The following is a 27,225-nucleotide window of genomic DNA, read 5'->3' on the forward strand; positions in this document are numbered from 1 at the left end:
ACATCTTAAGGTGACACCTAAACTGCACCGACACTCTTCGTAACTCATTCTCACAAAAATACAGGAATGAGCGCGTGTGGCAGGACCCCGGCACAGGTACTCGAACTCCTCGTGTTTCTCCAGTTGACAAGAAGATGGGGGTTCTGACTCGGACGTGTTTCTCGTTTACGCTCTTCAACAAGCCAGATATTCAGTCTTGAAAGAGAAGTCTACCACAGACACTGCGAGTTGTGTGTGTGTGTGTGTGTGTGTGTGTGCGCGCGAATGCAGAGGGTTTGCTCGCAGGGATAAAACGTGTCTGTCGTTGTGTTGCGGGCCGCGCCCCACCGCTGCACTCAGCCTGTAGACACCGAGGACTGTCCTCCCTGCGGGGGGTCTAATGCCGACGTGTGCCGGAGTTACACAAAACAACTGCTGCAGCGTGTGTTAGTACTGGGAAGAACGATAGCGGTGTCTCAGTGTCTGCGCTAAACCTCGCCCCAATAGCGTGGCAGATGCGTTTCAGAACGTGCAGGGGAGCGTGAGACACTGTGTAAGTAAAATAGTAACGTAATGGCGATACCAACCCAGTCTACCATGTTACCACATTTGTTCCAGATGGAATTGGGGCACCACTCCACCCTGAATTCTAGTCAGTTAAATTCGTGATGGAATGGGGACAGCACACCACTCACCATGGTTGCCAAATTTATAACCCCACTTAACCTATTGTTCTGCGAAGTGGTTTTCCGTGTCACCCCCCCTCCCCCACTCCCTTAAGGTATTGGTCACTTTTCTTCCTACTCTCCACGGTTGCCAAATTTATAATATTCATTAACTTATTGTACTGTTAAGTGGTTTTCCATTTCACCACAACCTAATTACATTGTAGTGACTTTCTTCTGCAAGAAAAACGCTTTCTCCACAGCTGCAGCGTTAGACAGGAAGCGTCATGAGTCCCTTGGTGGTAGCTGCATCAACATCTGGACCGTGAGGTATCCGTGGACATCGAAACCGCCGTCAGGGGCAGCACATCAAAACCAGTGTTGGTGCTTCACTGCCAGACCTATTTTCTGGGCCGCACAGACCAGAAGCCACGCTAGCTCCCTGGACAAAAGCTTCAGGCGACGGAAACCCTCTGATATGAGACTCAATTTCCGTTACACACCACTGCTGGTAAATTCCAAATCTCTCCCTCTCTGTCTGCCTGTCTCTCTCTCTCTCTTAAGTGAACCTAGTGCACGTATCACATTAAACTGTCTTTTGTCCTGGCCAATGTAGTCGGTGCTAGGGAAACTCTCAGGCCTTCCGAAAATACTGGGCTCTGTATGTCTTGGAAATACGCCCTACACTCTATCACATTGATTCACTAATTAATTAAGTCAACGCCCTCAGTGTGGCCAGTTACCTCTCACTACAATACAAAATGCACACGTGGTTAAAATACTCTTTCTTACAGGAACAAACTGAATACTGAACTTCAATTATATCCAATCTGCAGTTCCGTGGTTCACAGCAATCAAATAACATGTACTAATTCTTGAATCTTGTCTGTGTCCGTGACAACTATATAGACTACTGGCCATTAAAATTGCTACACCACGAAGATGACGTGCTACAGATGCGAAATTTAACCGACAGGAAGAAGATGCTGTGATATGCAAATGATTAGCTTTTCAGAGCATTCACACAAGGTTGGCGCCGGGGACGACACCTACAACGTACTGACATGAGGAAAGTTTCCAACCGATTTCTCATACACAAACAGCAGTTGACCGGCGTTGCCTGGTGAAACGTTGTTGTGATGCCTCGTGTAAGGAGGAGAAATGCGTACCATTACGTTTCCGACTTTGATAAAGGTCAGATTGTACCCTATCGTGATTGGGGCTTATCGTATTGCGACATTGCTGCTCGCATTGGTCGAGATCCAATGAATGTTAGCAGAATATGGCATCGGTTGGTTCTGGAGGGTAATACGCAACGCCGTGCTGGATCCCAACGGCCTCGTATCACTAGCAATCGAGATGACAGGCATCTTATCTGCATGGCTGTAACGGATCGTGCAGCTACGTCTCGATCTGTGAGTCAACAGATGGGGACGTTTGCAAGACAACAGCCATCTGTACGAACAGTTCGACGACGTTTGCAGCAGCATGGACTATCAGCTCGGAGACCGTGGTTGCGGTTACCCTTGACCCTGCTTCACAGACAGGAGCGCCTGCGATGGTGTACTCAACGACTAACCTGCGTGCACAAATGGCAAAACGTAATTTTTTCGGATGAATCCAGGTTCTGTTTACAGCATCAACATGGTCGCACCCGTGTTTGGCGACATCGCGGTGAACGCACATTGGAAGCGTGTATCGTCATCGCCATACTGACGTATCACCCGGCGTGATGGTATGGGGTGCCATTGGTTACATTTCTCGATCACCTCTTTCTCGCATTGACGGCACTTTGAACAGTGGACGTTACATTTCAGATGTGTTACGACCCGTGGCTCTACCCTTCATTCGTCGACGAGGTGGAGGACGGCATGGCGCCTCCGGTCCGCCCCAGAAGAAGCCGCCGCCCCCTCCGCCTATGGTCGTCCAGTGGGACGGCGTGTATAAGGACCTCCAACACAAGCTCGTGGCCACGTCCACTACAGTCAAGAATGCCGGCCGTGACCTCTACAAGGTCACGGCCGCGACACACGAGGAGTACCGGGCAGTGATGGACCCCGTAAGCGAGGACGGCCTCCATTGCTACACCCACCCCTCCGAGCCCCTCAAACTTCTGAAGGTGGTATTCCGCCACCTTCTCCTCAAGTTTGGCGCGGACTACTTCCGTGAGGAACTGGAGGATACGGACTTCGGCGTCAGGTCAACGGGCTCGATGAAGTCTCCCCGTACCCACTGCGACATGCTGCTGTACCAGATTGTCCTCGTCGACAACCTGCTGCTGTACCAGATTTCCAGGTGCAGCGGGTCTGCCGCGTCAAGGTTGAGGTCGAACCACTCCGAGCCAAAGGCAAAAGGGCTCAGTGTATCTCCTGCCAGCGGCTGGACCACGTCTCTAGACACTGGTACATGCCTCCCCGCTGCGTCAAGTGCGCGGGGCAGCACGAGAACAAATCTTGCGGCCTTGCCCGCGAGGACAAGCCAACTTCCTGCAACCGCGACGAACCGCATGTTGCCTGTTGTAGAGGCTGTTCGGCTTTCAAGACGGGCCGGAACCAGCAGCGCGGCCTTCTCGTTAGGTGCACTCTTCCGCCATCTTCGCTGCCGCCACCGAAAGCTGGTTACCTGCCCCCTCCCAGCGCTCTGACCAACCCGTCGGAGGGAGACAGCAGCCGACCGCGCCGTCCACGGCTTCGCCAGAGAGTTCGGCTACCCAAGCGGCCGCCCTTGACGCGCGGGTTGCCCGCCGCGCAGGCGTCGCCGCTGCGCAACAGACTCCCACCCACACTCCCCCGCGGCAGCGGCAAACAGCTCGCGCTGCGGCGCAGTTGCCGCTGAAACTGTCGCTCCACGGCAGTCGACACCTCCAGAGCGGCCCCAGTCAACCGCCCCTGCATCAGAAGCAAGGACCAGCAGCTCATCCCTGAGAAGCAGTTCGGATTCCGGAGCGGCCATTCGACCAGCCAGCAGCTGTTGCACCTAGTGGAGCAGGCGATGCGAGCGCTGGAGACGCGGGAGTACCTATGGGCAGTGCTTCTCGACGTCTCCGAGGCCTTCGACTGCGGGTGGCACGACGGCCTCGTGTATAAACTCTTTGTACACGGGGTACCGACGTCACACGCGGTACTGCTGCGCTCCTATCTCTCAGTACGAACATTCCACGTGCGAGCAGACGGAGGCATCCCCACCGACCGGCAGATACGCGCGGGAGTACCACAGGGGTCGGTTCTCGGCCCACTGCTGTACTCCCTCTACACCGCCGACGCACCGCGGGTGGCACGCGTGGGGTTAGCGCTTTATGCTGACGACACTGCGTTGTTCACCCGTAGCATGAACGCGGCCGAGATGCGCCGCCGCCTCCAGCTCGGATGTGACGTCCCGGGTGCCTGGTCCACTAAATGGCGATTAAAATTTAAAGCTGCGAAGAGCCAGGCCATCGTCTTCAGCAGAAAGGGGCTGCCTCCGGACCTACCGGCGGTCACGATCGTGGGAGGCCCCATCCCAAGATTGCGGACTGGCAGATACCTCGGGGTGGTGGTCGGCGGCACCTGACGTCGCTGCCTCACGTCCGTGACGTCAGGGGGCGAGCAGAGTGGCACCTTCGTGCGCTGTACCCACTGCTCAACCCTTCCTCCACACTCCCTCCAAGCCACGGCCTCACTCTGTACCTGGCCCTGGTTCGGCCGATACTCGAGTACGCTGCCGTGGTGTGGGGCAACGCTGCCGACACGCACATCGCGACGCTCCGGCGCGTCCAAAACTGGGCGCTGCGCCTTGCCCTTCACAAGCCGCCTCGCTCAGAAGGAAGCAGTGGCCCCGCTACTGCGGGATCGCTTCCGGCACATCAACAGAATGTTCTACAACACTGCAGAACACTCTGACAGTCGCCTCATTCGTGGGCTGGGCCGCCAGGTCCACCGCAGGCCGACAACACGTCGGCCCGACCTCCTGAGGGAGTAACCAAACTCCCGCGGCGTCGATGACGCTCCATAGTCAGAGGGTAGCTCACAAAGATAGTCAACTCAGTTCGACGCTGAGGTCAGCGCACGAACAGCACACAGCGCTGCCTACACTGCCGCCACACCTGGCAGATGTCACCAGTGTTTCACAGCAGCAGCAGCCTCGGCCGCTCAGTATTCGGACAGCATCAGCACGGCCCAGCAGAGAGTGCCACAGTAGCAGTGACGTGTATTCCACATCAATTGCTTTCATTAACACTGTATATAGCAAGGGACACTCATTTGCATTTCGCCCATCGCATGCGACCACTTATTGTAAATACGAGTTAGGTTTCGTCATTCTTCTTATTTGTAATAAAAACCATTAATGCGATTTTGCTTGAATTGTTGCATAGCATTCCGAAAACGCAGCATCCTTTAGGCACCCTATGCGAGGCGAGTGGACGGAATCCCACGTCTTTCGTTCTCTGACACCCACAGCGCCAAACTGGCTGAAGTCACACGATATTGAATTTGGTCCTAAATTATTTTTTTATTAAAGCGTGCAATGGGAATTCTAACTCAAACTTCAGAACGGCCGATGACGGGATACAGTTTAAACATGTCTTCTCATAGATTTTAATTACAAGGCAGTTGGTGTTAATAAGCACAGGAATATTGGATTGTGTGCTGGAATGTACGTTAGGGTGAAGTTTGGCTTACTAGTTGATTCCCAGCTATATGTATTCACGAAATGGAATGAAATACTCGACTCCTGTAAACACTTATAATGTACAAAGTCCTTTCACTATGGATCCTTGAGGGGTGTTTGCTATAACAATTTTAATCAATAGTATTGCGTAAGGATTACGTTAAGTCAAAAATTCAAAATGGACACTCAAGTGATACAAAAATCCAGACACTTAAAGAGAGCAGAAGACGAAGTTACCAACTCTAGGGCAGACGAGCTGCTAAAACTGACATGCAGCCGACAATGGAAAGACATCAAGAAGCGTAATAAGGATCGCAATGCAAGAAGTAAATCATGACTGGATGAGGAACAAGGCGTTCCCTAACTGAATTTAGTTAAACGACCAGATATTTATCACTAGCGAAGTGCTCAAAAAATGCTTCCGACAAATGAATTAACAATCGTAGATACTTCCTAACGTGGAAATACTTACTATCTCACAACTAAAATCTCATTTCAAGTGAGCACGGCAGTGGCAGTCACACTCAACAGACCCCGAACAGCGTTTGCTGACTTTGAACAAGTTTCAGTCTGTAGCAACTCCGAGGACAGAGACAGACAAAACCTGGGAGGTGGCGAACTGACCAGTCGACAAGACGACTCTGCAGTGGCACCGAGCGTCTCCTCCAGTCAGGACACAGCAGGCACAGCACATGGTTTCTCTTTTCAGTATTTCCTAAGCGTCAAAAATTAAAACAGTCGTTTTTATTGTGCAACGATCTTCAAGGAACCAATTGCGAAGTCACTCTTTAAGAATGGACAAGCAGACAGAGCTCCTCCCCTCTGCTCCCACCCGCTAGACTGCCACCACGAGGCAGCCTCTGGAACATTCCCAACGGCCATTCCAAGACCCAAAGGTGGAACCGAAGAGGACCATCTAAATTTATCGATGTGCGTGCGTTAGTATTTACACAGACATACACACAATCTAGCAAACATACACGTTTAGGAAAGGTGGGTAAAGGTACGTAATTTGTTGAATACCGAGCGTAATTAAAATGAGAATAAAATTCTGATCCGTTCCCACTGCGAACTTTGCCCCTGGCATGATAAAAAAAATCCAAGAAAACGCAAGCAGAAATAAGATATTCTCCAGAACATAACAAAGTTACTGCTCCCTTCCGACGTAAAAAATTTGTCTTCCCGAGATACAACAATAATTGTAAACGTCAACGTAATTCTCAAATCGTTATTTCCGATTCTCACCTTTTATAAATTAAATTAAGTACAAACATTGTAAGTTAAGTAGAAGCGAACAATGCTCATGGTAATGAAGCAACATATTGTCATTGTAGTATGTACTTAAATACTTTTCGTATAATTGATGCACAAAGGTAACGATTAGCGTGCGGTGTGGCAGAGCGCTTCTGGGCGCTTCAGTCTGGAACCGCGCGACCGCTACGGTCGCAGGTTCGAATCCTGCCTCGGGTATGGATGTGTGTGATGTCCTTAGGTTAGTTAGGTTTAAGTAGTTCTAAGTTCTAGGGGACTTATGACCTCAGCTGTTAAGTCCCATAGTGCTCAGAGCCGTTTGAACCACTCTGTGTCAGTGTGGACAATCTTGATTCATTAATGGTCTCACATACTGAGACTTTGTAATTATTCTTATAATTCTCTAAATATTAGCCCATGAACAATATTTTCTTACGGCATTAGCTAAGTAACTGCACATGCTACTTGCGACAATCTTTTGTGTGTGACTAGGACATACTGGAAGCCACTTCACAATCTTTTGCAATAATGTCGCTGGTGTGGTAGATAATCGCGTCTCGAGTATTACGATTTGTTCGATCTTTTGTATCTAGATGCTCTCCATCGACATAGTGACTTTACACATGTAATGTGTCCTTCATGCGACCATGATGAAGTTGCAGAAACAGTAATCTTCTGTTTTTTGGTACCTACAATTCTACGCCAAAGAAGAGCATGAATGAGATGTGTGTTCAGATTTACAAAATAGTTAGGGTAGTAAACGCAAATTACATACCTCTAAGTTAGTTATTGAGAGTAACCTTAAGCTTGAGCTTTTTAGAATAACTCTAATAACTATGAATGTTTCATTTACATCATATCCACTGCGAGGCTATACTTTGAGTTAACATTTTACACCATTTAATATCATATTTTTGTATAATTTTTGTATTTTTGTAATTTGAATTACTTTCACGTATTAGTTGTTGATGTTCTCTTACATCACGACCGCAGTGATGCCATAGCTTTGGCTAAATCGTGTACACTTTCATTTTTGTGAGGATTTACATTTGTCTCTTATGCAAGAGCTTTCTCAATATATGGAGTTTGCACAACTTCTATTATTAATTGTAAATAGTTTAAATCATATTACAGTCATGTCTTCAATATGGGTAACAGCCTTCAAGTATTATTCCTAGAAACTTCTCACATTTCACTAGATTAGTGTTACATGTGTAAAATTATTACTAATGTTATTACTCAAGAGCATAGAATACAATTATTACTCTCACAGACATTGTGATAATTTCAGGAGGAACATGTTCAAATTTGTCGAGACTATTTAGCAAAGAAATTTTCTAATATTTAATGGATACCGAAATTTTTAATTCTGGTTATACTTGCTAAATAAGTACAATTTCCTAGCAGTAGAGGTTGTGAAAAGTTATCAGCTTGGAATGTGTTCTTCTGTTTACTGCTCTCCGGTTTTAAGAGAGTCTGATGAAAGTTGCTGATTATATTTGCATATTTGACAAATTGTATAGATTCCGTTTGTTTCATCTCAGTTATCTGCAAGGGACTTTTTCTCTCACCTTTGAACCCACTGATTGACTTTCGTTATGTGGTCTGATGTGATAGTGTACATGATAAGTTTAATAAGCGCAATAGTGCTCCAGCCAACAAAGTTATTAGCACCAAAATCATTGGCCATATAAAAGCAGAACAGTAATGAAGGCTTCTTATTCATCTGTCCATGAGTATGGTATGGATAAGATGTTCGTCTTATAGCGTGAAATAATGTGTTGTTGAAAGTGCCTGCATTTACACGTGCTGAGGAATATTGCTGCTTTCACATGCACACACAAAGAGGTGTGTACCTCTATTCACACACACACGTGTGCGTGTACGCGCGCGCGCGCGCTTGTGTGTGTGTGTGTGTGTGTGTGTGTGTGTGTGTGTGAGAGAGAGAGAGAGAGAGAGAGAGAGAGAGAGAGAGAGAGAGAGAGAGAATCAGCAATAGTTCGTAGGTGTCAGACACTTTATTGAGAACAAAGCTCCCCTCGTGCCATGAATCTGGGCAAATCTAACATTTATGCACTACGAAAAGCTGGCAGTGGGAGAGCCATGTTGGCTAGTGCGAATCTGTCTAGCTCAGACTAGAGTGACTCTTATGAATACGATTCTTTGAAACAGCTTGCGTTCTGTTTATGAAATGGCTTTGTCTTGCAGTCGGCTTCAGCAAGTCGGTATTTCATTCACCGAGTAAGCTGTACCTGACACGACCTACTAATATCCGTTGAAAAACTGATTTTTGAAGGTCTGTGCTAAGGACAACATGTGATTCTTGTTACTTTAGTCGATGTCCTTATGGGGATTTTTTGTATATGAGGCACAATAATAGCCCAGGTAATAAATCCTTTATGTTTTATTTCAAATCCATACCAATGACGGATTCAGTTAAAGGAAGCACAGTTTTTGTGAGTTAACGTCCGTTAGTTACTAAACAAGCCTTTTTCGAAGCATTTATTGGAGGTAACAAGTTACATACTCTCGTGGCCAATTCAATTTACATTTCATTCAGAATTAGTTGCCCATGATGAATATCGAGAAATACGATACTTTTGTGTTATTAAGCTACTTATTTTGAGAGGGCTGCTCCATTAATATAACTACACGTTTTGTGATATTACAAGATCGCCACTGAGAGAAGATCATATTCTGTATTAACGCACAACTACTACCCATATCTTACTAATCAGAGGAAAGCTAGGAACATTCAAACTGATTTCAGTAAAAGGAAAGTAAACTAGCGGTAAATATTTTTAATTGCTTCAGTTGTCAGAAAAGATCTAGGACAAGGTTTTTTGTTTTTGAGTTTGGAATACGAAAAAGAAACAAATGTTGTTTTATGTTACCCGGTATGTCTGCATTCTAGAAATGACCTCGGCCATGTTTCCGTGCAAACTAACGATGTGACAGTGGTGTGCTTAGCAACACGCTTGGCACATTACTTAAGCTGACACAATGGATGCTGATCGTCAACAAAGAGTGAATATAAAGCTTTGTATTAAGTTCGGGAAAACCTCTAGTGAAACTTGGGGAATAAATGCAAGCGAGGCACTTTCAAGAACACAAAGGGCTTCGTGAAGACAGAGATTCGGACCAAGACGAACACGACATGGTCGCCCGTCTGCAGCACACACCGATGCAAACGTGGAGCGTGTGCCGCTTTTATTGCAAGCGACTGGCAACTGTTCGTGTGATATCAAAAGAACTCAATTTGAATCTTGATGTGTGTTTTACGATTTTATGCGAAGATTTAGGCAAACGGAAAATTACTGCAATGGTCGTCCCACACACACTAACATGCGAACAGAAAGAGGAAAGACGAAGAGTTTCTGCTGAACTACTGGATAGAGTCATTCCACATTTCTGTCAAAGATTATTGTTAGTGATTAAGGTTGGTGCTACCGTTAACATCCTCACATGAAGCGTCAAGTGCTGGATGGAGGAGTTCTGGATCATGAGCCTCCAAAATAGTCAAACGACAATCTTCGAGAACAAAGACAATGTTGAACGCATTCTTTGATGCTAAAGGATTAGTTCGCCACAAATATGTTCCTCCAGGTCAAACAGCGAACCGTAACTGCTTACATCGAAGTCTTGAAAATTTTGCGACAAGCAATTCGATATCGCCGCCCAAATTTGCAGCATTCACAAGACTGCTTCTTTGCGCAGGACAATGCAAGACCCCTTACTGCTTCACCTGTTATCGAGTATGTGGTCAGACATTCTATTATTGACATCCCACATCCATCATATTCGCCCGATCTCTTGCTTTACGATTTTTTCCTTGTTTCAGCGAGTGAAGAGGTGACTGAATGGAGAGTTGCATCAAGATATCGCAGATATCCAATAGGCTGTGAGAAATAAACTTACAAGCACCACATTTGAAAATATCCCTGCTTGCTTGTTCTTAAGACCTCCAGCAACAACGTTGGCAACTGTTTGTAGGATTGTAACTGTGAATCGGGGCTAGGATCATTACTTGGTAAGCACAGTTTTATATTCTTTAAAATAACCTGTCCTGAAGCTTTTCTGACAAACGGACTATTTCAAACATCAAATATAAAGTTCATTGCACTTTTTTAGTGTCAGGGTCTGAGAATCGTCACTGGGAGTAGCCCGACACATTATAACAACTGAGAATTATCCGTTTTCGCAGGGAAGGCAAACTTTATGCAGGACTTAACCACCACCAACTGTTGCACTTTAAAGTACAAGAAAAATATTGACTATACAGAGATCATACACTCTCTAATAGCTTGAAAACGACATTTAAGCCGGCCGCGGTGGCCGAACGGTTCTAGGCGCTTCAGTCAGGAACCGCGCGAGTGCTACGGTCGCAGGTTCGAATCCTGCTTCGGGCATGGATGTGTGTGATGACCTTAGGTTAGTTAGGTTTAAGTAGTTCTACCTTCTAGGGAATTGATGACCTCCGATGATAAGTCTCATAATGCTCAGAGCCATTTGAACCATTTGAACAACATTTAACTGCAAAACAAATCTTTGTTTCATTGCATATAAAAATATATCAGCCCGACAATTGTTCTGGACATCATTCATTAATCTTCATTCTAAATGTCTCTAATAATAATTAACGTCTGAACAAAATATGTGTTGAGAAACACTTTCCAAATAAAGTGTGTCTTGGTCCTCATTACAGGTAATTTTTTAATAGACAGTCAATTCTCAGACCAAATTCTACAACCATGGTAGGCCGCTAAACACTCACTTTTCACAACACCATCCACATTACTGTTGACGTTCATAGTCTTCCCTCAATCAAAGTAAAGCCGGTAAGTACTCAGTGTACTCAGCCCCAGCAGATTCACTGTACGCTAGCGTTTTGTGATGACTGATAGTTCTTCTCATACCCCTGATGTCCTGATCTTTCTTTTCTCCTGCACTGATTCACTGTCAAATTTGCAGTCTTGAACCGTCTTTTTTGCTATTTTTTCTTGCTATCTTTTTGCTTGAAATCTTCTTGTCTTGCATCGCTTCTTCTTCGTTGATAACATGAAGATATGTGTCTATTCTTAAAACTCTGCTTCTCTCTGCATGGTCAAATTGCATTATTCTACACGTTATGAAGATTCCAAGCTCTACGTAAAATCTTGTGACTTTCGTCACAAAGAAACTCCCTTACTTTCCCCGAAATTATCAGTCTTTCAATTAAACGACTTGCCCTGTCTGTTCGTCATTAGGTTATCGGGACCCATCATCGATTGACTCCTATCATTTCTCGATTCCTCCTTAACAAAATATTGCACAGATAAAAGTTTTCCTGCTAGACGAAGAAAGCAACCTCTATACGTATAAACGGCATACAATCCAAAGTGCTTGTAACATTAGAATATCTAAAATATTTCATCTCTCATTTACACTTAAGTACAAAATAACAAAAACCTAGTGGTAAAACTTATATCACATTATCATTACATATTTAATCAATCACAGAAAATGCAGGAGAAAGTGTCCATTACAGTATCACCACGGAATAAGGAAAGAAGCAATCAGCGGGCATTTGCAGTTAACAGAGGAGAGATAAAGCAAACAGAAAAAAATACATTCCCAATTGACGGGCAAATATTTCTTTACGCACTGACTTGCTTCTTGATTGTCTTTTGCAGAATTGATGATTTCTGTAATGGACGTCTGCCACGATAACTGTTTGCTACCTTACTATACTCACATTCACTATCAGAGTTTCACGTGAATCTTTCAGTTTGTTCCTGTAAACATCATACGCATCACCAAGTATTGGAATCTACTGATTTTTTGATGCGTTACGTCTCATTAAAATTTCGCACATACAACAACCAGGATTTGCTTGTAATGTTTGTAAAATTGTGTCATTCTCTTTGCGTGGCTGTCTGAACATAAGATGTTTATCTCAGTTTTATTGTGATTCAGAACAGAAGGTTTTGTTTTGGTTCGGATATTACGGCTAATTGTAGGCACCTTTTCTTTAGTTGGTTGCTGAAGCACAGTTCACTGTAAGACAGTTTCATGATACACTGCTGCTATTGGGTTTTTGTATGAAGTAGGACATTAATATTTACCGTGGGATAGAGACTTCTTTCTTCTGATATTTGTTCTTTTATTTTGTTACTGCGGTTAGTTAAACATTACGAAGTCTCAGAAGCGCTTGTTATAATATATAATATATATATAATATATAATAATTATTCGTTGAGTTACTCAATAATGGCATTCTATTTGAATCGATGAATGACTTACAAAAGCATATGACTAGCGTACTTTTTCTTGTGCCTTCAAACACTTGCGGACCGACGAAACGGACGGCTTCTTACAGTGTTATCTTATCTAGCGTATTTATTTCTGTCTTCAATTCGACGTGGAAAATAATTCTTACAGCATGTAGCCATGTAGTCTGTGTTCTTGCTAGCTTAGTAGTATGTCTGATGGATTAGTTTCGCATCAGGAAGATGTTGGTGCCATAATTTTAATGAATATAGTGTTTATACTGGTTGCTGGTGAGCAGGAAAGTTAGTTATTAATATTTTATTAATGATCTCATTCATAATCAGCCATATCACAGTCATCACAGTCGCTCAAGAAAGTTATAATTGAACCCACATACAGTCTGTTAAAGGGTGTAGCTATCTGTATAGAGTGCGGTGTAAAACAGACGTAACACACATACAATCCGTTAAAGGACTCAGCAGTCTGTGGACTGTGGCTCAAACCGATATTTGAACGCTGAAAAAGTACTTACCAGGTAATTGATCTTCATCTCCTCAGAGGCACTTGTCACTGCTGCTGCCGCTGTCGCTGCTGCTGGTGCTGCCCGTATGCTCCATGATGCACACGAAAGTACAGTGATTGAACGCTCAACGAAGAACAGAGGCAGACTGAAGGTGGGTTCGGTTGTGCTTTGGCTTATATTGTTTCTATGACGTCGAATCACGTCACTAATGCAGTAGCCAATATGAGTGCAGCATTCTAGAGCTGCAAGGTGCTACGTCATGAATGAATGATCAGTGCGCTCCTGGTGGGAAAACCTCAGATTTGACATTTGATCACTGAATTTCCAAGTGGTACATTCAGTTATCGAATATCATTAAAATTCGATTGGAATAAAGTACTTAGGTTATTCATATGATAGATGCGCCACATGTGTTCAGTTGATATGGTTTGCATATTTCTCCAAGACGATCTATGGCGCCAGTATGAACGTACGGGCTAGAGGCTACGATGCCAGCATTCGCACGCTCGTGGGCTATACATCTGGCGCATGCCCAGGTATAAACACCTGAGAGAGAAAGCATTGCTGCATCTCTCTTTCTCAGCATCTGACTACAGGTGTGACATGTGTCTCACATACTGCGAGCAATGATCATGGATTACATAATGGGATCGTGCTCTGGCTATGTCCTAGATCACATGGCGAACACACTGTTTGCCGCCATCTTGGATTATGTCACAGATGAGAGCGCCCTCTGTTGGTGGCGATGTGTACTAAGCCAGTTGGAGTCCTGACCTCGTGGTGAACACACCAGATGGCCCTACTGCATGAAAATGATTAAATAAAGACTTATGTCCAAGTCCTTTTCCGATGAATCCTTAGGAGGAGGTGGCAGTGGGATGAATAAGGTTAGTCCATGTGCCCTTTCTTTAAGGCCATTTTCTTAGCTTAGTAGAGACATGCGAATTGACCTTTGTTTACCACCAAAATTCCAACTTAGCTCCAGTTCGTAGGAAGAAGTGGCAGTTGGGTGACTTAGGTTAGCAGAGTTAGGCCAAGTGAGCTATGTTCCTGCGATTTTCTTAGCTTAGTAGAGATGACCGCGGTGTGATGTATTATCCTGCTGGAATTTGAACTTTCCGCCATTTTTCTGGGGGAAAGGTGCATGGCACTTTTCCGTCAAAATTCAAAACTTCCCGCCAAAAGCAGCCATCTTGAATGACGCCATGGCCACCATCTTAGATGATGTCATGCGCTGTTGCTAAGTCTATACGACGCCATCTTGGATGACGTCATCGCTGCCATCTTGGACACATCTGATAACAATGCAGAGTGGCCTTGTACTTTCTTTGTCCCAATACTCACAGCAAATTAGTGTTATATGCTCTTAGAGGACAAATTCGCATGTACGAAAAGAGGTGATAACAAAAAATAAAGTTAACTATGGGCCGGAGATGACTGGACAGAACATATATAGAAAGACCGTACCTGATGCCTGGGAAACCTTCTAGGAAAAGTATGCTTTCAGAATCACAATGGAAGGTCTTTGAAAAGAATAAAAAATATTGTCGCTCTGTTTCTTTTTTTTTTCGAAACAGGCAACAGGCCATATTGGAAAGAACCGCTATTGTTAACAAATACTCGCGTATCACGTGATAAGGGCGTGTAGAACATGAAGTTTCACATGGACAGCTCGTGTAGGGGGCGGAGTCTCAGAGTATAGGAGCGAAACGTAAATGTATAGGCCAGGAGGAAATAGTTTCCACCACAATACGCTTGTCAAGCTTTGTTGGGCCAAGAAACGAAGCAAGTAGTACAACAATCAACACTGGCCGCTACAACTTGTGATACGGGATGAACACAAGATGCACTGAGGGGAACAAGAAAGATATACAGACCGTGGCCGTGGGTAGAAGGGGGAAAGGTGTCTTCAGACCAGGGCCATGTGTAGACAGATCACTTCCTGTTCTGTCGACCTAGAACAGCTTTTTAGTGAGCACTTGCGTTCACAGGTTTCGAAAATTTCGTAACATCTCCGGAGTGAACATCAGGGATTTCTAACCGAGTTAGTTACCTTCTGCGGAACAATTTAAAGAGGGCAGAACTGTACACGTCGCTAAGACAAAGAGAGTGGACATTTCCAATAATTTAGCTAGTGAAAAGCATAGTTTTTCGTCTCACGAAAACTCTGTGCAGTTTCCGACTGCTGATTCAGTCAAGGCCAGAATAGTATTGAGGTTTACAGGTGCGCACAGCGTCGACGCGCTGCCTTCATCATACGCCACTGCCGACCACAGCAGCCGCCAACGAAGCACATTAAATATCGCGTCTGCTCAGGAGCTCAGTAAGGCAGTCACTAACACGTGTGTGCTCTTCAGTTCCGTTGGATATTAGAATTGTGTTACGTATCTGCTTCTCATTCCCTCGTATTAATGCTAGCCACGTATCGCATGTGTGTTGATAGGGGATAAAATTAGGGAAAACTACTAGTAAATATACGTTATTGTTCAGCTAAAATACCCTAGACAACAAGTCATATTGAAGTGTTGTGAATGTAATATTTTGGACGGTAAATTGTTTTGTGATCATGTTATTGTAAGTTACGCTAGGGGTTCTTTTCTCATGTAGGAATGCTTTTGAAAGGTTGTATGTGTTCACGTTTGTCATGATTAATTTCATTTAGTTTGTGATTTTATTGCCAGGATCTTCGTAATTGTAGAGGATTTTCCAACGTTACCAACTACACACTTGAACCCAATATGTATGGTGATTCTGTAATAAAAAGAGTTCGTACAGGTAATAGTTCGTACAGGTTTGTGTGTTTTAGAGTAGAGTCTACACCTTACGTACTGAAATATTTTAGGGTATGACGGCTGCTATTGCGATGTCTAATCGTGACTTCATCCGGGATCTCTCTATCTTGCAGGGCCTGGGTTCACACGTACTTTAGTTCTGCCAAATATCTCCATGCGTGGCAAGTGATAAGGACGGGTCATAACGACCTGGAGAGTACATTAGGAAGTAGTTGTGTATTTACCTCATCATTACTAGACAGTAGTGTATTTCAAACATCATTTTCCACTCCCTCATTCAGGACATACAAAGCCACATTGTTTAATCCTTACTAAGCTCAGGTAACGTGCGCGTGAGGAAATAGTGTTTATGTAGTGTTTATTTCGTTTGCATACAAAATACTCTAAAATGTTCCAAGTAGATCAGCATGTAACTTCCTGTCATACAGCAAAGACTCAACTACAAAATGGTTCAAATGGCTCTAAGCACTATGGGACTTAACTTCTGAGGTCATCAGTCCCCTAGAACTTAGAACTACTTAAACCTAACTAACCTAAGGACATCACACACATCCATGCCCGAGGCAGGATTTGAACCTGCGACCGTAGCGGTCGCGCGGTTCCAGACTGTAGCGCCTAGAACCGCTCGGCCATCCCGGCCGGCAGACTCAACTACAGAAAGAGGCAATAAAGCAATGTGTTCAATCAATTGTTAGCGAAATACCAACTAAGCAAATGCAAAATCCTTCTATTGTGATACTTGAAGAGGAGCAATCATCGATATCACCACACGGGAACCGATCGCAAGCTCGCGGCATCTGGTGGAGCCAATGGAGCGCGCCCGCTGCGCCACGCCCCCAGCAGCTCAGCACCAGGAGCGCCCTCTGGAGCTGCAGTGCAGGACGGCCGGCGGCGGCGACTCGCACCCACCTCACCTCGACACCGTATTTCGTGCTGTAGTGTCGCGATCCTCGTGCTAGTTGACACTGTAATAGCTGAACTCTTTTTCTTACTGCACTAACTGTAGATCTTCATACGCTTGGAAAAACACAAGTTAAATCAATTTTGTGCTTATTGAGTTAACTAGTTCGCTGATCATTTCCGGTCCAGTCCAGCTTTCCTAAGACGACAGTTGCAGCACCACTCAGCAGCCCACCTCTCCATACGTGTACAAAGTCGTACAAAACAAAAGCCTCGAGGATAGGTGTGTCTCTAGGCGAAACTACTGACTGCACGGGTTCATATATTGCAAATTTAATAGCTGGAAAATTAAATGACGACGGATCGCGACAAGCTCATCTGGTGCGCTGCAAAATTTAGCAAACAGCAAACCACTGTACAAAGCATATTTAGTTCACGGGTGGATGTGTGTGAGTAATTGTAAACAGAAAAAATGTGTAGTCTATCGTCTATCAACGTTTTCGTAATCTGAGGTATTGTTTCGATCGGTAGAAGTCGGTGGACTTTATGGCTCCTACATGTCTTTGTTAGGTAGTAATAGTTGTTTATTTCAAAGGGTACATTATTTGAGCGTGGGCTACTTTTAGTATGAGCTTGCACTTCAGCTTGTTAGTTCCGAGTTCAGTCCGACATTTCTGTGCTAATGCGGATCATCGGCACAGAGCTAATGCTGTCAGTACTGCAGAAAGTGATGGAATGTGATTCTCCCTGCGCAACGTCTCCCCCATCTTTCAAAATTCATTGTGCTCCTACCCCTGTAACCAATAAGTAAGGAAGTTTTGTTTGCTAAAATGTTGTGTATTAAAATGCAACAGTAATATGATGCTTCTGTTTAGGTATGTTGTGGCTAATAAGCTTAAACAAAAAAGCGCTATTGTTGTTCAGTGATCTTGCCCTGTATATGATGAAGGCTGAAAAAGCAATTAAAATATTTACAGTAATCTAAAGGTCATTCCATGGTTATCCCATGTGCTACATCGTGCAACTGAAACAGTACGTCTAAAATATGACATTGTGAGTACCCTAATAACGTCTACAAAGAAGGTAAATACACGCATAAAACACAAACGTTTGATACTTTTGCTAGCACTAAACATATCATATGCAGATTTTTTTCCATTCAACGTATTCTTGAACTCACCTGCCCACATTACCTAATTTGGACTCACACTGTCAGATGTAGCTTCGTCCCTGGAACCTATTTCAACCAGACAGACGATCTGAATAAATGGTGTCATCTTTACTGTGGTAATTATGATGTAGGTAAGTCGAAAGAGACTATAAATTCCGACCAAATTTGTTGAAATTAACGTCTGTTTACCTGATTCTATTCAAAACTTAAGTTATTGAGCACTTTTTGATTTTTGTTCTCGGATTTAGACCGAAGACCAGTGATGCAGCTAAGATCAAAGTCACACGCACTGAAGAAAATAACTTTTGCTGATTTACATCAACTCAAATTTTACACATTCGCCTGTGACAATAACGAAGTTGGGAACCGCAGGCATGCCACAGGTGGCATCATTGACAGTCATTCAAGCCGCTGAAAAACCTCTGCAATCAACCTTTGGAGAACAGTGTGTCACAGAAAAAAAAGCCGAATGAAGCTGTCAGTTGGAATACTTATTATCAGTTTATGAAGTTGAAAAAAGAAAAATACTTTAAGGGGAAAATAGAAAAGAATTATAATTTCTTCTGCCTTTTTCTGATCTGTCTTCACTTAAGTACGCACGTGTGACTTCCTGGACACAGAAGTGTCATATTCTATGAACAGAAATGGTCTGTCACGTAAATGCATGAGCTTAACTAAAGAAGGTCTGTGGGAATTGTTTTTTGCATAACGTTTTTTGGAGATAATAGAAATAAGAAGAGAATTTATAATTGCTTTTTGCTAGCTGTGGGTAGTGCCGATAGCTCGCTAACCGCGCCTGTGTGTGTTGCTGCTGCTGCATCGTCGGGAAGCCGCCTGGGCCGAGCCTCCTACGTCTGTAGCTCTCTGACCGAAGACTGTCCCAGCTGTGTGCGGAACCCGAAGTGTCTGTACCAGGCGCAAGACGTGAAGAGTATCTGGTGCAGACAGAGTCACAGGTGTCCTCTCTGTCAGCAGAGCCATAAGTCGCTCTACTCAGAGGAGAATCCGTAGCAAAGTTCATGATGATGATGATGATGATGCTTGGATTGTTGGGCGCTCAACTGCGCGGTTTCCAAGCTTTTGCAAATTCCCAATCTTTTCACTGTCCTGACACGCCATTTCCTCAAGGATGACGAAATGTGGAGGACAACACAAAAATCGAGACACCGGGCGGAGAAAATCCGTGACCCAGTCGGGAATCGGACTCGACACCCCGTGATCCAGAGGCAGCACAGGTAGCCACTAGACAACGAGTTGAGGACTGGGACAAAGTTAGAGAGCGCAACAGTTCTGCGGACACTTCCCTCGTCTCAAGCAGTAGTTGCCAATCAAAAAGCAATACTTTTGTTCTGTCAATGACAATATAAAGCAGATGTCTCTTTACTATCACGACGGTACTCCAGCCAATTTATACGTGTCTTAAATTTGGGGCATTTTTGCGCTGTTTTCTAGTGTGGGAACATGAAAAGAAAAAAATTGGTAAAAATATTCGGCTGGAGCCGAACAGGTAGGGACTGAATGTGTCTTTCAGAAAATTTACGAGATCACTACCTCCCCCCACAAAGTTTTTTCCAAAAAATGGCTCAAAAACTGCCCCTGTTATTTACCAAATCCTCTTTCCTCTAGAGAAGCGTTTTGAGATTGTTCCTAGCAAAAAATGTTACAGAGTGCGCATCGCTGACAAAGTGTGTCAGGAAGCAGATGGAGCACAATGAACTTGTGCCTCCAGCACCCGTCCTTCCCCCGCCTGCTGCGTCCCCCCGCCACAGAGGCAGGTGCTTCCCCTGCCTGCTGAGCCAGCAGTTCTTAGGTCGATGCTTCTGTTGAACTGCCCTTCTTGGTCTATGGCCGCCACAGTACCCGTAAGTCGTCTTACCCCACATCCAGTGCACGTAATGGAATACCTACAAGCGTCGAGATGCAAGAAAAAGTAATAAATCACAACTGTTCAATAGAAATTGAAAATAAACATGCGTTTCCACAGTGTCTTCGATTTCTACTTGATTTAATTCGAAATGTAATTGATTTCCGTATCAGACTGACTCTCATTTGCATATAAATATTTGGCTAGTTCGCATAATGACCTTTTGCAGAATGAAAAGTGACGAGGCCTGCTGCCTCGACGTTTTCAATCTGTCATATCCATCAGTTATGCAATCTTAGAACATTTTCTGAGCTCAGAAGTAAGGACGTAGCTTGAACGGAATTTTCTGCTCCACGCCAGCCAGCATAGATTCCGGAAACATTGATCATGTGAAACACAACCCTCACGTCCCTCACGTGGCATCCTGCAAGTCACGGATTAGGCAGTCAGTTCGATGTCGTATTTCTCTCTAAAAAACATGTGACTCAGTGGAAGCTTATGCGTAATACAGGAAATTCGGTCGAACGTAGCATCGACCTAAAGCTGTGACTGAATTGAGAATTTCTCGATTGGAAGATAACAAGCTCGCTACTTTGGTTTGAGAATCCTCTGAAGAAATAGATTCAACTTCACGTGTGTCCCAGGGAAGTGTGTTGGAAGCCTTGCTGTTCATCTTGAATATTAACGATTTTGCAGACAATCCTGTAAGTAACTTTGTAGAACAATTATACATGACTGTGCTTAAACTGACACACAATATTTTTAGCGCAACGCAATCTGACTTTCAAAAATCCCTACGAAGCAATGGCCCTGACTAACATTAACCTATACCTTTCACAAATCACTTACCTCACAAAAATCTTCGTTACTCGAACTACTGCAATACAGTGAGCGCCACTACTGCCAGCTAAATAAAAGATTCAAACTGCTGAAGGCACTAACTACTGATAGGCATAGTTAGCAAATGAAAGATTTTAATAGAGAACAAACAATGTATTTACCTTAATAGTGTTGAAAACTCATAAAATACATAGCAATTCATGACATCCAGTCTTACAAACTTCAAAACTCCGCCATCTCTCTCCCCACATCCACCACTGCTGGCGGCTCACCTCCAACTGCGCAACGCTACGCGCTGTTCACATCCAGCTGCCCAACACTACAATGGCAGACAACAATGCAAACTAGCCACAGACTGCACACAGCACAGCTAGTGATTTTCATACAGAGCGCTACGTGGCATTACCAATAAGAAAACCTAAACAGCCTACTTACATATCCCCCATGCTCCCCACAAAAAATTTTACAAATTGTTTTGGGCAGTGGCCAATAATGATTTGATAAAATTTTTCATAATTACAATAACAAAGATATCAAATGCACACACTTATTGATACAATGTTGGTCAAAAGCAAAAATTTTCTCACAGTCCATAAAGACAGTCCTGATCATTCATCACAGTAAAATTGCAGTGTTTTTTTTTTTTTTTTTTTTTTTTTTTTTTTTTTTTTTTTTTTTTTTTTTTTTGCTAAGTCTGAGCAGTAAAAGACAACGCCACATGGAAGTAGTGGATTTCCATGCAGTCTTGAAGAAGTAGTGTTGTCCTTCCAACGGAAAGACAGTGCTGACTCTCGACATGCAGACAGGTAATGGCCCACAACATAGCAAATCCACAGCAGAGTCATTCGAAGTTTTGAAGAATATTGGTACGTAGGTCATCACAGAGCAGACCCACTGTAGACCTGGTAGAGATTACGGTATTGGTGGGCCACCAGAGGTGCAGACCCACTGCAGTCCTTAAAGAAATAATGGTATTGGTGTGTCATCAAAGATGCAGACCCACTTTAGTCCTTGTAGTGATGGCCAGCAGCCATCTGCTGCCACTGTGCAGATGCACAATCACCATCGAAGAGTCTTGCGGATAATAGAGCAAGTCCATAACCACCACTTGTGCACTCACAAAGTTTTTGGAATTGTCCTTAGAACCAGCACTGCTGTTATCCAGTCCCTTGCTGAATTATTAACACACATGCAAGCACTAACAGTCCCTACTTCTCACATATTGTCCATATACTATGACCAACAGAAACGTGTGCAGTGAAATGGAACTTACAAGTTAATAATGTGATGAACTGGTGTCAATCACAATTTTATAACATAAGAATACAATTACAAAGCTACAAAATACATCGTTAAAGAACATAACAATACAGATATCATTTGTAGTACAGGCTTTACAAAAGAATAGAAATAACATATACATCAGTGTTACAGGATTTATGACATGAGTACGTACATAAAAGATCAGAATAACTTTCGAAACATCAACTTCACACATGAACATTAAAACAGAACAGAATAAATAATGTCTAAACTTCTTTACAAAGAAAATAACATATTATCAGAAAAATTCTACAACATAACTCTTACTAGCTAAACACATTAAGACAGGGAAAAAAACAAATTCACATAGTGTAATAACACAAAAATACAGGACAGGGTTAGTTTTCAGTGTGACATTTGGTACTGCAGCCCACCCCAAAACTTCATTCCATATATCTTTCCTCTTATTTCAACATCTGTTTCCACCAAAAAAATTCTATCCAAGCATGCTTTCTGTATTTATATGTTCACACATTTCTTACCTCATTACTTATTTTCCATTATCTTACCTCATCATTTATTTCCAAGAAAATCCTACCTAAACCTGTTGTCCCTAAACCCTACTTTTTTTGTTCATATCCTCTTTCAAAATACTTTTTTGGCCAAACCATTTTCTTATAGCTTCTCAATGCATTTCTTCAAATTCATCACAACTTGTTCTCTTATATGGCCTACCCCATCTTAAGCTAACTTAAATCTACTGAGCTCAGATGCTAAACTACGGGACGAGGCAATGCAGCAGCACAAAACAATTAACACAAACAGCAATGACAGAAAAATGCAAATTGGCAAAGCAAGCAGCAATATTACAACTAATATAAGGCAACGAGCAGCAAACAAGAAAAATAAATCAGTAGTAAAACTGGCATAACAGAGTAATGTAAAGTGAAATTTAGTAGCACTATGCCTGGCAAACAGCAGCAGCAAATGCAATAACTTATATCTAAACATGACATAGCTCAAGCAAAAAAAATATTACAGTAAAAATGGCCATGTTTAATACTTATGTCACATCTTAACACTAGAGTGATGCATCACAAAAACTTACTCTGCAAGAAAGTTACCAAGTCACTAAAAAAATTATTTATGCAATTCCTGTGAAGGGAAATGTCTATTTGTGCTCTCTTTTCTAAGAAAGTATATCATAAACGTATTCTTTACTGGGTCTGTAGACAGAAAATAGTGATATTAGTACATCTATTAAATTTTATAATAACCAATGCTGCAGTGCAGCTAGAAACTAGATATTAAAGAAAATGAGCAAATATGTACAAAGAAAGGCAGGAAACATCATTCATTAGCCATATGGCGTTTCATAAGGTAGTAAAAAACATATCTCAACTAGAAAGACAGTAGTCATAATCAGGTGCATAGACATTAAAATATTTCTCTTCATTTCATTAGGCATGATGTGTTGGCAAATGTGCCAACACCTTGTAGATAGAGGAGGCTGAAATGCACGCTAACTAACGCAGACGGGCGTGAATTCTGGAACAGGATACGTTATGAATGCACTAAAGAAAAGTACGTAGCTAAGTTAATACTCAACTTTTAATTCCATCATTGTGGTACATCGCTATTGACTATACAAATTAGACTCTCTCCAGATAGGGTTAATGGCACCTTGCTAGGTCGTAGTCATGGACTTAGCTGAAGGCTATTCTAACTGTCTCTCGGCAAATGAGAGAAAGGCTTCGTCAGTGTAGACGCTAGCAAAGTCGTCGTACAACTGGGGCGAGTGCTAGTCCGTCTCTCTAGACCTGCCATGTGGTGGCGCTAGGTCTGCAAGTACTGACAGTGGCGACACGCGGGTCCGACATGTACTAATGGACCACGGACGATTTAAAGCTACCACCTAGCAAGTGTGGTGTCTGGCGGTGACACCACAAAGCATTTCAGTAAATATCATAAATTTCAAGTTTGAGCGTGTCGTATTTGCGACTCTTTCTACAAAGGAATGTCAATAGCGAGGATAATGGCCCCTTTTTTTTTTCTCCACCTGTGGCTCTGAAAGACACACACTAATGGCTTTTTTCCAGGTGACTGTCGCGCAGCTGGGTGCCCATGACTCATTACGTGAAGGTAGTCACTTAACTCTCTTACTGAAATATTTACGACACCAGTTTGCTTACAGTGACAGTCTCATATAAATATTTCCCAGGTCGAGAATTGGCGTTTCAAATCTGTATAAACAAAATCCTGTAAATATAACAGTGTCCAAAAAATTTTCGCCAGCATAGTGATACATTCACGCATATACACACATTTCATAACTCTTAAAGTATGATTCTCGGTTTCCAACATCCTTTTTCACAAACCAGAGTCCCTAACCACTACTCCTTATTCCTTACTTTATTACATATATACATATTCATTGACATGTCAATCTTGCGTCGACACTTCAATATTTCATCATAATTAATACGTAGCATAATCAGATTCCTCATATAGCATCAGCTTATTGATCACAAACATACCTCAACAGCATAATACACATCGTCGTCATAAAAATAACATCATAACACCTCAGTCAAATCTCAAAAACGTCGTAGCTTTCTGCAATAATGTCAAAACCTAAAAAAAATTCTCTGTTCATTTCAATAGTGTCATCTACCTCAAACGTACTTTAAAAATCATGATCCCATACCAAATACATCATTCAAAGCTCTCATAGTATCACAATGGTTCTAAAAAAATATGAACAGTTCACAATTTCGTAAGTGTGAAGTTATCCAACAGTGTAATTACGTAAACATCTGCCACTGATGTAGTAAAATAAATGTGTGTCTCTCTCAGTTAAATGATCAGGTAGCTGCGTATTTTGTGTTGGAGAAATATGGTACCGATGTGTAAAGTTGTATAAGCAAATACCATATTAGCTAGGGCTCCTTGTGCTTGCCACACACATGGTACACAAAGTAAGCGTGTACCCCCCTGAGGATTAATGTAATTATACCCTCAGGTGTTACAGATTACAGCAATGGAATGAAATGGATCACGGAAAACCCTGGTATCATTGTACTTCAAATATCTTAAAAAAATAAATGTTTTAAGTGCGAAATTAATCACTCAAATACGTGTACTGTAGCGCTAAACTGTGCGTCATGTTGTAAGATAATCTCTGTGGAAGTCTCGTAGTTACTGTCCTCTGAAAGCTAAGTTCTGCAGAAGCCAATGTACTTACCTCATGATAAACAAAAGTGAAATGCTTTGCGTATAGATATCGTAGTTATTATGCTTATTGGCGTGATGAAGAAAGTACTGGTGCTGTAACGTATTGTTGTGCCACGAAAAAGGCTGTCCCATTGTTGCTATACCACAAAAGTTACTACTAAAACATGTTTTACTTTCCAGAATAATGCAGAAAAACTGTGCAGATATAAAACAGAAACACCGCAAAAGCAACATTGTAAATTGTCACTTATTAGTAGCGTCGTGATAAAACCATGTAGTTGTCACATAAACTAACCACTGTGTCGTCTGGTATCTCACAGAAAGTACTTTAAATCCAGAATGTATTTTCAAGTAAACCAAAATGTTGCATTAAAATCTCATTAGCAGTACCAGTATATGTTCTAAGTATGTGAGCCTTATAGTCGTTACGTGATCGTGCAACTAACAAGCAAGAATGTACACATAACAATACTGTGTCGTCTGTTCACTATAACAATGCATTTGTAATACTCGTCTAAATAAGTTGCACAGTTTCTTGACTGGATAGTTAACTTTAAATCATTTTTGCATGTTAACAGTTTCTATGTGTGACAAAGCATACTAGTAACGTGAAGTGAAAAATTTTATAGCAAAGACTAAGTTAAAAAACAGATTATCTTTCAATAAACGGTTTTACGTGAGAAATGTGGTGGAAACCTTTACTGTTCCTAGTACGCAAAGTTTCAACTTCAACGCAATTATCGTGTGGTGTACGTCGGTAAAGAATACTGGAATTTTTCTCAAGGTTAGCGTCTATGTTATTTTTCTCTGAGCCAGCCGGCGCACGCGGCTGCCTGCGGTGCGAGTCATTGTCTGTTTCTTTGTTGGCGTGCGTCATTATTGGGATTAGGAGACCTAACTTTTGCAGATTCACCTTGTCGAGAAGGCCCTGCCCTGTTTGAAGCTCGCCAGTTCTGATGGAATTCAGGTCTGTCGTTTCGTCGGTAGTGTACATAGTTTCTTGTTTGTCGGTCATGTGGTGGAGAATTTCTCCCGGAATCGTAACTGAACGCTGAACTGTTGTGACTTAAGTTATTCTGTCTCCCTTGATAATAATTGTTTTTGTTCCCATATTGTCTGTTTCTATGGTAATCTCTGTCATATTCATTACTACGGAAATGCGATCTTTCTCTGTAACTATTATTACTCCGCCAGTGGTTGTCATATGGGTGGTGTCTGTTTTGGTCACGATTTGCGTTGTAAGAATAGACTTGTCGTATCCAGTTATTGTTTCTGTCATCATGGAATTGTGACGGATGTGATTGTTTTCCTGTTTTCGCATCCCGCGACTGTCTGAGTCAATTTCTAATTCTTGTAAAAGTCCCTGAAAAGCTTCAATGTCGTCTTTGCAACGTCCTGCCAAAATAATATTTCTTAAATGTTCAGGCAATTTCTTTAAGCAAATGCGGATGAGTTCTGAAGGGCTGTATGGGTTTGACAGGTATTGATTCTTGTGCAACATGTCTTCAAAATATTTGACAAGACTGGAAATTTCAGATTGTTCAAAGTGTTTCATAATCATGATACTATGTTTTACTCGGTCTTGCGTAGCTTGAGACCAATATGCTGAGAGGAAGGCATGGTAAAATTCTCCTTCACTGTGACAATCGTGAATGACCGATCGCATTCTTACAGCTGGTTCATTCTCTAAGTAGCCACACATAAATTCTAATCTGTGCTCTAATGACCACTTGGGAGGAAAACAATGAGAGAGTTGATGGAGCCATGCTTGTGGATGAATGTCGTTGCCAGAATTCTTAAATGTTTTGAATTTACGTGTAGTAATGAACAGCTTATAGTCAAAATCA

The 27,225-nt window shown here is 42.8% G+C and overlaps 1 protein-coding gene across 1 annotated transcript in view; it reads right to left on the minus strand.

The window, feature by feature from the left end:
* Window positions 1-3,562, minus strand: part of LOC126088476 (putative cyclin-dependent serine/threonine-protein kinase DDB_G0272797/DDB_G0274007) — a 130,401-nt gene extending 126,839 nt beyond the window's left edge. Inside the window, exon 1 of the mRNA XM_049906621.1 lies at window positions 3,355-3,562. Coding sequence (XP_049762578.1) covers window positions 3,355-3,562 — 208 coding nt within the window. The remainder of the gene's footprint in view (window positions 1-3,354) is intronic.
* Between the last annotated feature and the right edge of the window lie 23,663 nt (window positions 3,563-27,225).

This window comes from Schistocerca cancellata, chromosome 1 (genome assembly GCF_023864275.1).
Source record: "Schistocerca cancellata isolate TAMUIC-IGC-003103 chromosome 1, iqSchCanc2.1, whole genome shotgun sequence".
NCBI classification, from domain to species: domain Eukaryota; kingdom Metazoa; phylum Arthropoda; class Insecta; order Orthoptera; family Acrididae; genus Schistocerca; species Schistocerca cancellata.